Source organism: Haliotis rubra, unplaced genomic scaffold (genome assembly GCF_003918875.1).
Source record: "Haliotis rubra isolate DU_JTF1 unplaced genomic scaffold, ASM391887v1 Scf2, whole genome shotgun sequence".
Taxonomy (NCBI): Eukaryota; Metazoa; Mollusca; class Gastropoda; order Lepetellida; family Haliotidae; genus Haliotis; species Haliotis rubra.
This window is the reverse complement of record NW_025766002.1, coordinates 6799007-6812243: the sequence shown is the minus strand read 5'-3', so window position 1 is coordinate 6812243 and position 13237 is coordinate 6799007. Positions and strand designations below refer to the sequence as shown.

Below are 13237 nucleotides of genomic sequence, written 5' to 3'. Positions count from 1 at the left end.
AGTTGCTATTTGCAGACGTCATTGATATTTCAGAAATCAATGTCTGACCTGATATTGTATATTTCGTGTGGATAGGAGTGAGAAGTTGAAATGTCAAATCGATTTTCATTCATTATTCTATTCGGTGATTTTCACCCTGACTAAACGTTTAGGTTTGTTTATTCTGTTTACTATTTCAGCACACCGTCATATAGGTTCATCTGACGTTTACAACTTGTACAATCCCCATTATGTTTGGTTGTCTAACCAGCACAAGGTGATGTTGTAAACGGGCACTCACAACGGTTAAGGTGGGGTGAGGTGAAATTGGGTTTAACGTCGTGCTTGAGAATATTTCGCTCATATGACGACGTGCATGCGTGTGTATGTGTATGTGCGGCTGCTTGTACTAGCCCAGACTTAAGTTGGTTTTATAGTGCTAGCTCACTGAGATACCATGCCGCAGTGAAGCATGAATACCCCACTCAGACACATTATACTGACTCCGAGCCGACCAGTCCTTGTTGTACCCATTAACGCCGAGCGCCAGGCAGGGACCAACAAGTACCATATCTTAACGTCTTTTGGTATGACGTGGTCGGGGATCGAACCCGCGACCTTCCGCTCTCCGGGCGGACGCTCTAACCACTACACCACGGAGGCGGTCCACAACGGTTAAGACACTTTCATATACCTCTCAAATAACATCAAAGGACACCTGATTCTTTAATGTTACTATCGTTCATCTCTCATAGCATGACATTTATTCCAATCTTGGCAATCATCTTTGGATAGCAGCCATAAATGTTTTTACTATAAGCAATTGAAATCTTTATTAAATGTAGAGAGCTACTTGATAAATAATGATATCTCGCAATATTTAAACATTATAATTGCCCGATTTCGGTGTTGTAATTTTAAACTAGCAGTTGAAACTGGTAGATACATTAATGCTGTATATAATGAAATGCATTTCCTGTTCTGCACATTAAATGGTATACATGTATTCGTTGTTGAAGATGAATGGCATGTGTATTATATCTGTTATGCATATTCTCATATCAGAAATAAGTACATATCAAAATATGTAAGTAAATGTTCATCAATCATTAATTTTATGTTTATATTACAGAGTAAAAATGTTAATATCATCAAGGATGTATGTCTATTTTTAAACTTTGCTGACAAGAAACACAAATTTAAATGAGATATATTATATGTGCTCTAATTATCTATCAATTTATGTAGATGTATTTTGGGCCGGAGGCCTGTTACTGAAATAAAATTCTGTTCTGTTCTGTTCAATATGAAAGAATCGGCAGGTCCTTACCATAATCCACTCAAAGGAAGCTATTTTATTGTGACTTGACTTTTATGGCTTATAAAGTTCGATGATGTGAACGAACTATGGGTAATTCAAGTGCGTGTACTTCTATTTTGAAAACCGCTACTATCGATTACACATTTAATTCATTTTCTATCTTAATTTAAAGGCAAATTTAAATGAAATCGTAAATCATGTTTATATTTCATCGATTTTTATCTCCAAAGCATCGAATGACACGGTGGCGTTCTTGTTAAACTCTGATGGGTGTTTCCAACCCACAGAGAACAATTTGTCAACAACGGCATGGTTGTGATATCGACGAGTTTTATCTTGTATGTTGGTACCTCAGATTTCTCATGCAGTCCTATCTGCGCTTCGTTCAGATTTCTACTTTATAACTATCTCAACAGCTGAAACGCACCATCAGTCTTGGGTCGAATAATCGTCAAACCTCTTGATGAAATGTCATTAAGTTGGTTTGGGTGTTATTCTTAATTTCCGCAATGTAAATCCTTAAAAATCACCTCTCACAATGACACGCTACTCTGTCAAAGGAAACCCCTTTTTCATTAACATCCCCCGAAGTGCCCATAATTATATACGCGGCTCTCTATCCCAAATTGCATGAAACTGTCGCTTTCACACGTGTACAATTTCAAAGTCCCACATCTCCTCGAGCGTGGAGAGACTGATTTTAGGGCAATGCCCGCTCTCCACCCGAGTCTACCCGCATCAGACGCTCTTGGAAGTGAGGGGCAGGTGTGAGACCAGATTTCAAGAATACCGTTAGTATAAGGGGTAACCACCCAACGTTCAGAGCTGGCCTTGTCGCGTGCCGCTGGCGGCACATCAAACAAATTCCCACAATAGAATATGACTTGGGGACGCTCTCGGCCCATGCGCCTGTCAAATCTCCGCCGTGATTTAGTAAGATTAGAACAAGCCACGCGCCACGGCTCCACCCCTCGCTTCCCTCTGACCTTGGGGTCGGGGTCGAAGTGGGTAGGAGAAGGGGTGATGTTGAAGGAAGGGGGGTGGGTAGAATAGCAGGTGCAGGTTGCAGTGTTCAATATGAGATAACTGCCAAGTGCGTGTTCTATAGCGGTACCTCCATTGTTGAAGACAGATAAGCAAAACAAAACTCAAATCACTTTGTTATGGGGGACTTGAGAAGGGGAGAAGGACATCTGTGGGTGTAAGTCGAGTGACCATCTGTTACCCCCGGATACCACAAGCACGTGAGCTCGTGCCAACCTGTCAGGTAGGACTGTGGGTGTCGCCAACTGGATTTAACGGAGACATATACGCGGCTGGGGACACTAAATCGTCGAAAGAGGATACGACCGCAGCTCTTGGTCTTCGTTAAACTGTCGCGGCGGAGCTGAACCCCAATCAATTAACGTTTATGAGTTTCGAAAACGTGCCATGCTGGAGAAATTTCACGATTTTATTTCCCAAGTTGATGCATCAACGATAATTGCAATAATTACGACCACGACCCCGTTATAGGACAATGCAGTGTTTCATTTTGAATGATATGCAAGTTTGAGAAGTTTTAAAGATCATGGAAAAGGTATACTATATGTTTAATGAGCTGCATTCTTGAGTGTAATGCATTTGTTTGGCTGTTTATAAACGTTTTGTAAACGTTGTAACACACTGTCAAGTTTAAATACTGTTTACACACGGCCAAATATATGAATAATATCCATATGCACGAATCAAAGATGGCCGCCAAAACACAGTGGCCTCAGACGGTCGCTGCAGTATCCCGGTTGTACAGGTAATACATGTACCGACTGTTGTCTAACAATTAAGTTATCAAAATTATAATTTACTTTCAAAATCTGCTGTTTAACGTCATATTTTGCACAGATGTACGAGGATCTTGCCAACTACGTGAACGATATCAGTATAGGCTACATTAAACAGGTCTCTCCTTGAAAGTTGAAAAAGTTCCCCCAAAAATCCGATGCGTTTTTTTGGCCCGTGCGTATGGTTAAGGATATTTTTATTTGGAATTTAATGACGTTTAAAGCATAAATTATACATGCATCAGTCCTCTTTTGGCATATATCGCGTATAAAATCTTTGATAAAAAATATAATAGTTTGGTCGATAATTATTCACTTGCCTAACCTTTGATATTAATAATGGGTCCCTTGCGTGTGCTTCTAAGAGAAACACAATTCCCGTATTTTAATAAAACTTGGGACAAACGACTTTGAGTTTGAAAAAAACTATTATTCTCGGGTACGCGACAGGCGCGTGCGGTACGCTTTCGCAAAGCTTTCTGATTGGTTCAGAGCGTGAGATTTATTTGCAATCCACCCCAAGGCATTTTCCATGTGGCGCGTGTGCTCAGACTAGCATCGTTTCATGAAGAAATTTCGCTTTTAATTCTACTTTCAATCCCCCCTCCCCGTCCACACTCTGCTCTACTTGTACACACCGTACAATGATGGTTTTGAAGCATCAGAGCTTTGATGTCGAGTATCATACATATTGGGACATGAAAAGGAGCTGGGCTGACCATTAAAATCCTAGTAAATAGATACGTTTTATTGAACGCAGGCTCGGTGCATTGAAGGTTTATTGAATTTAGGAGAGATGTCAAATCAAAGAGAATTTTGGAGATATATCGTACGCCCTACAGATAATAAGGGTGGTGAAACGGCGGGCTCGCGACCTACCCGGGTCCTGATTGGGTGAGAGGCGACAGCTGGCCTTGTTCGCGTGCCTGCTTGCCGGGCACAAACCTCTGAACACCTGCCTCTGACGTCATAATAGCTCGTGCAGAATTTAGCATAGAAGGGGCTCCGAGTCCTCATTTACACATATGAATGGGAGGTATTTCATTTCTATGGTCCTCTTTCATAGTGACAGCGAAGAATATAGTGGTCCCGATCTCAGAGGACTTAAACTCGCCACGGTGGGACTAATTTGGCGAGGGGTTCAATATTCGGTGAGGCGAGGATGGACCCCACCCGTTTCTCTCTCTCTCTCTCTCTCTCTCTCTCTCTCTCTCTCTCTCTCTCTCTCTCTCTCTCTCTCTCTCAAATACATATCATATTTTCAATCCTGAAGCAAGCACGTAGATCCATGCCAATGTTCGTCCACTCTGTAACGTTTTCAAATCGAGATTTTAAGAAGCTTCTGCGTGGTCCATATATGGTTTACCGTAATTTGCATATTTTCAAACCAAGTACGAACCATCATTTATTACGATACAACGTTAAATGGGTTCATGTTTTTCTTTTTACTTTGAATTCAAAATCATGTTTATAAGAAGTGGGGGTATGTTCGGACACCATGTCTTGTTTGCCACCTATGAAATGCGTCTTAATGAATTTGTTTACAGGATATAAATTTGAAATGGTTTATCATAAGCCAGGTCAATCTTGATCAATCTGTCGCGTGTGCCCTTAGGCCTGGAAATAACATAAGAGGTCTGCAGTTTAATGAGTGTCATTTCTAAATCGCAACTCATGGAAACCGAGTTATTTGGACTGTACAAGGCGCCAATTGGTCGAGCAGCCATCTTGGGATGCGCACGTGCCGCGAACAATAGCGCGCGCTGCTTCTGTCATGCAAATGAGGAGCGTGTGTCACCCGGATTTTGCGATAGATTTCTATTATCGCTGAAGCGTACCTTAATTTCGACTGGCTCTGGGATATTATTTTCGTCATTTTCTCACAATAAAATATCGCACACAAGACGCACACAAAATATATTTTTGTCATATGTATATATTCTTTATTACTGCAACCATCATTACAAAATAAGATGACGTTTACAAAAGTTTCCAATATCACAAATGAACAATTTGTTAATGAGGTGTTTTTTAGGAATTCTTATGAACATTTGTTTCAAAATATCGATTTTTATTCCAGGGGAAAATACATGCTAATTTCGGCGACATGAAAAGTAGGGCACTTTATTGCGCATTGAGTAACACTGAATAAATTATGAGTGACTAACGTGTAAAATATTTAACAAGTTTCCAGTGGGTTCAGGAATTGTCCATTTTTATTTTGGTTCATCATTCAATTAGGGTATGTTTCTAACGGTCGAAGCTCGGTACGACTTGCAGTGACGTGGTGGCGGGTACGATATTTTCGATTTTTATTCACAAATATTACACAAGTACCTGAGAAGTTAGAAGTTGCCTGTGACATGGATACTTAGTTCATGCACAATCGATATTCTCAGCGTTGTCACCGCGCAGGACACGCACGCGCACTGATGAGTCACAAGAAATTCGAGTCTGAGAATACGGTATTAGTCGACAAGCTAATTATTAACGGGAACTAATCTCAACGATGGGTTTGTCATAAGTAGAGCCATGGCTATATATTTTCACATCACCTGCATGTTTAATCCGCCGATAATTTTCTTGTCCCTGTACATGGAGATAATTTTCAAATTTGTATTTTGAAAAAAAATATTTTTTTCTGAATATCACAATCTCCATCTAATCATTGATTTTGTTTTAAAATTTGAAGGTAACGTTGAAATAAAAAAAAATTGTTGATCACCAAAACGAAAATATGTATGTTTTTGTTTCTGGGTATTGCTATTTCAAGAACGACATGTGCACTTTCAGACACATCATGAAATTTTGTGTCGTCATAACCGTTTTAGATGCACCCGACGTGTTCTTAAGCAATATAAGTTATATATGTCGCACTTTCGGACACATCATGAAATTATGTGACGTCATAACCTTTTTTACATGCACCTGACGTGTTCTTAAGCAATATATGTTATATATGTCGCTTGTCGATTTCTAAGGGAGAGTGTCACATTTAGAGAAACTAGTTCGTAGTAGAGAAGTTCCGTTTAAGGCGACAGTTGACGCGTGTTGTTACAGTGGTCAACCGGAAAGTCAATTAAAGATCAGCCTTGCTTGACAACATAGTAATCCTCCCTAACAATCGTTAATCAATGCATTCGTGTATTAATTAGCGTCTTACGTCATCATGTTCATTTTAGACATTCACACCTATCGTGTCACAGCCGAGATGACAAGGACTGCTAGGCTTATGTCATCCCTGAGGAAATGGACAGCACATGAATAAATATAGATCTTATGGAAGCTAGCTTCAGTGAGCCCGAGTTTGTTTTCATCTGTACAAATTACCACAGATGTTTAAGTTTCTTCCTGGAAATATCATAAATCTGTTTTAGCCTCAGCGCGGCGTTGGCATATTCAGTTCTTCGTTCGCCTGTCTCCCCAACACCCGTCTGTAGCGTCTGAGCCACTGTTTACTCATCCAGAGAGCACGTGTGTAAAAGCGTAGTAAAATTTCCTCAGTGGCGTGGCCCGCTTGGAGAGCCTCAATGCATATTTATAACTTGACCTACTCATAGCCTGTAATTGTTTTGGTTTTGCAGCCAATCAGCGGCGAGGCGTCGTCTTCCGGAGAAGTGTCCGTCATAGTCGAGGGGCGTGAGGGGGCGGAGCCTAGGCGTTTATAAAACTGCTGTGTTCGTCTGAGCCAGTGAGTCTTCCAAGTTTTCACGGAGTAACTGTCTACAAGAGTTGAAGTCGCATACCGCGGACCTTCTTGCGAAGGCTCTATAATCGTTGTGTACATGTGTATTGGTACTTGTGTGTGATTTCAAAATGGTGCCACAACAAAACACCCGGGACATTATGCTCGACGAGGGTGCGAACGCTTCCTCGGATCAGTTCGGCTCTCAGGTCGTCAATCCTAGCTCTCTCACGCCGTACTCTGACGCTACAAACTGTAAAAAGACCACCAACCACATCAAGAGGCCGATGAATGCATTCATGGTGTGGTCTCAGATTGAGAGACGGAAGATTTCCGAAGTGTCACCCGAAATGCACAACGCTGAAATCAGCAAACGGTTGGGCAAGCGCTGGAAAACTCTCTCGGACGAGGAGCGTCAACCGTACATCGAGGAAGCCGAGCGTCTTCGTGTGTTACACATGCAGGAATACCCCGACTACAAATACCGTCCTAGGAAGAAGGCTAAGCCAACAACTGGAAAAGTTGAACACGGTAAGGTTACTAAACCTTCTCCTAAAAACTCTAGAGCTGACAAGAGCAAAAAGACTGCCAAAGCCGTGGCGCACTTATCCGTTGCTTCTTCAAATAGTGAAAGTGCAGTGAACAGCTCAAATAAACTTAAACTCAAGCTCACCATTGACAGAAAGTTTAAGGAAAGCATCAAAGCTAGTAAGCAAGTGCCTGTGTCTTCATGCCAACTGACACCCCCAGCAAAGGTGCCCTCAAGTCCATCAGTGTATACACCCCCTACCCCAGAGTCAGCCAGTTTTTACGGCGAAGAAGGTTACGAAGCGCCCGCCGCATCCCCTCATCAAGAGCCTCTCAAAGTCCAACCTCCAGTTCATAGACAGACAGATTCACAGCCCGAGGGCTCCTCCCTCGCCGATTTGGACAACCTTACCGATGTGCTACAAATTCCCTCGAACTGGCATCTTGATCTGGGGAGCCTAGATTTGGGGAAATTAACTGACACAGACTTTTCTTTTGATATCCAAGGCAGTGCTAACGGTTCCCATTTTGAATTCCCGGACTATGCGACAGCTGAAGTGTCAGAAATGATCGGACTTGAAAACGACTGGTTAGAAACGAGTCTTGGGTCTCTGATCTCCACCCAATGAGTGTAATACCCCCCGGGACACATAGTGCAAACAGTTGTTATTAAATTCATGAAATGGACTCAGCGGACCACGGCGCACCATTGGTGTTGGGCAAGTCATGTACATTACATAAGTGTATTTAATTCGTCGACTGCCCGTGCCACCAATTCTGTGCGCGACTGACCCACGGACCTCAATCATATCAGACCTATGCATTTCAAGTCTTTATATTCCTTGTGGAAGTGTATATAACTGTAAATAGAACAATATATCTTGCTGTCTCAGCGGAACTTTACAAAATGGACCCATGCCCATGCAGGGCTTCTTCATGCCCCTGATACGAACTGCTTCTCAGGTGTGTTCGATTAGATTGACTGAATCCACGGTCAGGTCAAAAGTTCGCTCAGCTATTTTCTACCTTACTTGAGAAACGAACGGTTGTATAATATATTTTTGCCCATGGGAAACGTTTCATAGCATAATCCCAAAGGGTTTTGTATCAAATGTATATTCCAGATCTAACAAAATATAATTTCACACAATTTTTGTAAATTTTGTAGTATTTTATACTTCTATAATGAGTATTCTATCTAGAACCGCTCAACCTTGTCACATATACGCCTTGATATATAAGTGATTTTTGTAAGAAAACTGCAGAGACAACACTGTTTACAACTCAAAGGGGAGAGGTGTTATTTATTGCATATTTAAGATCACCTCTACCCAACATATACAAAGTGTGCTATTATTATTTATATTAAAATCTGTCCAATGAACAAATCTGGTCGACTCCGTTTTGTGTAGCACGTTCGTAGTGTTAGTCCGAGCTTCTAGAACCCTGCGAGTCAATGTTTGCTGTAGAGTTAAACATCAAGTCGAGAGCCTTTGGCAGGCTGCTTGTTTATGTAGGGTCATTTCAACTCCAAAAGGAACTTGCCCGACTTCTAGACCATTTGTACTTTCACCCTTTAGAACTTTTGAACCAAACTGCCAACTGGGTCTCGTGTACCACGACAAGTTCTTTTGGAGTTGAAATGAGCCAGAGAAATAGGACTCCAACTTTAGTGCTACTTAGCCCTACTTCAAATGTATTGACTACTGCAAGGGGACTGCGGGTGTACTGCATGTCGATGTTCTAGTGTTTATGAGGCGACAGATTGGAGCACGTGGTCGAAATTGCCACCCTGGATTAGGTTGAAACGGACGGGCGGTTGTGCTGTGGAGAGCTTGCTGGTGGGCCGTCGTTCCGCGTCTTGTCTGTGAGACCTACTTCTATTGCTGACTCGCTTGTTTCCACATGAAGCGAGTCACTCGGTGCAAATTTGGAGGTAATCCCACATTTGTAGGTGGTTGATTATTACTGTATTCAGCCTTTCTTCCTTGATTCAATGTTTTTATAAGCCAGGCGGAAATCCGGTGACGAATCTAGCCATGCGTACATTGTGATCAGAAATAGTGACATAATTACGGTCACGCTCCACAGGCGGGGTTACACACCGCGCTGTAGTCGCCTCCAGTCGCCCCCCGCATGTTGGAAGGGAATACTGTGTGAGACAAGGTGCGAGTCTGACACCCTTTCACTACAGAAGGAACGGCGTCTTTTGATCATTGCTACGATTGCCACGACCAATCTGTCCCATTAAAATATATCTTCTCTATGACAATCACACTGTTACAACGAGTTAGAGAAGTAACCTGTTTATCTTACGTCAAGGGTCACTAAAATGAATTCAAGCCGTTCTGGTCACGCTCTCCACAGAGGTTTTGATCAAAGAACGTACCGAGGAAATGAGTATAACTATTTCCTTATCAAATGACCGGTAATGTGATACACGCTCTTTAAGAACTAAATCAAGAAGCAAATCTGATATAACAGTGAAGGGATTACACCGTAAGGCATTTTTGGGGGGTCGGACACTTTGGAGACAGATAGACGACTGGCGACTGTCTATATGATACGTTTGGATTTTTACAGCAGGTACGTACTGTTCAGTTACGTATCGCTGATAAGCGATTGTGCCTTGCAGACTGTACAAAACGGCTCTTGATATCGTCCACTTCAGCAACCAAAATAACCGCACAACATACGTAGGATGGAAATCTGAGTTTAAAGTTAATTGAGTACACAGGTAGTTCTGACAATACACCCTGAATCATACACCGAAATTAGATTTGAAGATTTCTCGATTTTACAGTCAATCCGTTCGCCATACTTCACACACGAAGCTAGACTGACGCTTAGTCTACGAATATATATAATGTTGATAGAAACACTTTTCCATTTAAACTGGAAAGGAACCCGAGTAAGATGGGCGATTGAGAACCTGAGGAAATCTAGACTTGCTTCATTAAGGGAAAATAATGTGGTTCAGGGACTGTGAGACAGACTAACACGTAGAGGAAAACAAGGTTTTCGCTCCCCCTCGATCATCGACGTTGTCGGCCGCACATGTACATATCCCCCCAAGCCAAACTGTCCGACATTTCTTGAGTCCTCTGCTTGAACTGTTGTGTATTTATATACACTGCTATCGCATACACTTTCTAACGTCCTTGCAGGCCTTGTTGAACAATATCAGCTCCATCGGATCTCAGCCGAGTTTTCTTCGTGTTGTGGGGACTTGGTCATTGCGGAAATAACTCGCTGTAGATATGTTGATATGAATCGGGTCGTTGGGTTAACAGTGCAAAACTCTCGACTTTTCGACAAACAGGCCAACGTGTTAAACACAGTCGACGTGGTATTTCTCAACGTAAGCGGCAACCAAAGTACACTGGACGAACAGCACTAAGTCTTCAACGGCGGGGTTAGGTGTACAAGACTCCCCCCAAACACGTTTATATTGTATTTCTTTTTAGGGAAGATTTATATGGCTAATGACTCCGAGATTGTTGGGTGTGGGAAGGTTTTGCTGCACTTCCCCATATCCCTGACGCAATTAATACCAACTGCATGACCACCTTGAAGACACACGCTCAGAACATTACAACCATATTTTGAAAAGACAAATTTGTAATTTCAAACGCCTTGACTGTTACGATTTGAAACGGAAGGGCATATTGTCATGTAAATATCGTGCCCCCAGAACATTTTCAGAAGGGTTGTTTGTGCAACTTCCTTATTTCAAACGGGAGTACCAACAAACGAAGCCTTGGCTGTCGGGATTCCTTTCACAGAGGACGAGGAGCCTTGCAATAAATACCCAGTCCGTTTCAAAAGACGTGCCCTAGCACATGTGTTCTTAGACTGCCGTGATAACATACGTTCGACTGCATGGCGGCTTGTTAGAAGTTGAGGGGACCATCTGGTCACCGCGCCAGCGTGATACTTCGGGGAGGGGGGTTCAAGGGGGAGCGTCTTCACAGGTCATCTAGCAATGCCGGAGGGTTTACTTGTAAAGTTGGAAGTTTTACAACCACGGCAATTAGTATTATTATGTAGGTCAAGACGTTTCGTTGGTCCGAACTCGCGGATTTGTTTCTTCGTAATATCCTTTTAGGGGCCATAACACTGCGTCACAACCACGTACTGTGGAGAGCCTTATACTGCAAGATTGTGTGCAGTTTGGGAGAATTGTTTTATGGCCGTCAGAACGAATGGTGCAAAGGGGTCGTCGTTTGCAGGCTATAAATCAGATGTTGTTATTAACGTTGTGTCGCATTAACACCACGATATCATAAACCAAGTGCAAATGTCATAACCAAGTGCATTATTCGGTTAGAAGACAAGATTTGATGGCCTGCATCCTTCATCTCGAGAGTCCGACAGTCATCGTCTGAAAGGACTCCAGCATAAACCGTACTTGGTGAGTGTCTCAAATCGAGATCGGCTGGGGTCGTGGTTGAAGTAAATCGCTGGTGACGTTAAATGCCGAGTTTAATTCCCTCAAGGGTACAATATGTGAAGCTCATTTCTGGTATTGCAAGATTATTGTTAAGACATGAAACGAGGCACGGCCGTTTAGAAACCTTATAAAATGAGTAAATTCAACAGTAATATGTCCACCAAGAACGATCTTTTAACGTTTCTAAAATTGTTCCTGAAATCCAGAGAAAGTTCATTTGATGTGATTCTATAAACTTTAGTGAAGGGTTTACAGTTTTAAAGTCAACCCAAAGGTGAGCGTTGGTGATCATGACATTGTGGGTGAGCTGGGTACAAATCCGTAGTTGGAACAACCTGAAGCACATGAAAACACGAAGGCGTCAATTAGGATGTTCAATGGGAGTTTTATGGCATGTAATAAGACCACTTTCATTCTGTCACACAGTATATGTTCTTCCACCATCCGCCCATCTGGATAAGCCGCTATACGTGTATAAATAACAGAATATATAAAAATATCATCTTCACCCTGCGGCCATCTTGACCACGAAGGTCTCGCTGTCCAGGTGACCAGGGCTTGGCGGGAAACAGCGTGTCAGGTGTCAGGTGTCTGCGAGGAATGTTACGCTTGAAACCATACGTCCCACCACCTACCACTTTCCCACACTCTCCATTCACATCTCACAGCCTCACACCCCTTCCATGTTGATGTTCAAGCCAAAATCCAACAGAAATCTTACGAACCACCCAAACGTTCTCCCCTTACTTCAGTCCCCCCATCGTTATCCCCCCTCGTCAGACCCCACCCGACCCAACCCTACACAATATCAAAGCCAAAATGTCAATCTTCATCCCAACCCGCAAATCCCCATTATGTTATCCATGGAAACAATACACATCATCTCTACCAGCCTCTTTCCCCATCTCAAAGTCGACATCCTTTACATTTACCTTTTATGTACCCATTGTTTTATCAGCAAGATCAAATATCCACCCTTCTACACCCGTATCCACCCTCCACCCTCTATATAATCCTTACCGGGAGTGTATACATTATGCCCCATCACTCTTGCTATCCATACCTATATCCCCTCCCTCCCCAGCCGGTTGTCTCACATCGCCCCCCCCTCCCCCAACAACATACACCCAAACCATAATCGCATGGCCCCCATCAACGTATTCTTGTCCAGCTTATCTAGATCGGCGAAGGCGGGAAACATCGGGGTCAATTGTTATGTAATAGTCTCTCCCTCGACCCTCCTGGTCTCTGGTTTGTGGTTAACTCAGAACGGGTTTAGGGGAGGATACTCTCACGTGAGAAGCGGATCGGGACATCCCTTCCCCAAACCCTCATCAGTAGCGCCTGAGGCCCCGGTCTCGCGAGAACATACATCTGATACCAACACACAAAAAATCAAGGCGAAAAACGCCTACTGCTACATTACATCATTTGTCAGCATGAGAGGTGGA

At 42.7% G+C, this 13237-nt stretch overlaps 1 protein-coding gene across 1 annotated transcript; it reads left to right on the top strand.

The window, feature by feature from the left end:
• Window positions 1–6795: 6795 nt before the first annotated feature.
• Window positions 6796–8721, top strand: LOC124275438 (transcription factor SOX-11-like). Its single transcript, XM_046711007.1, has one exon. The coding sequence runs from the start codon at window positions 6937–6939 to the stop codon at window positions 7960–7962; it is 1026 nt and encodes a 341-aa protein (XP_046566963.1). The 5' UTR covers window positions 6796–6936; the 3' UTR covers window positions 7963–8721.
• The last annotated feature ends 4516 nt before the right edge of the window (window positions 8722–13237 follow it).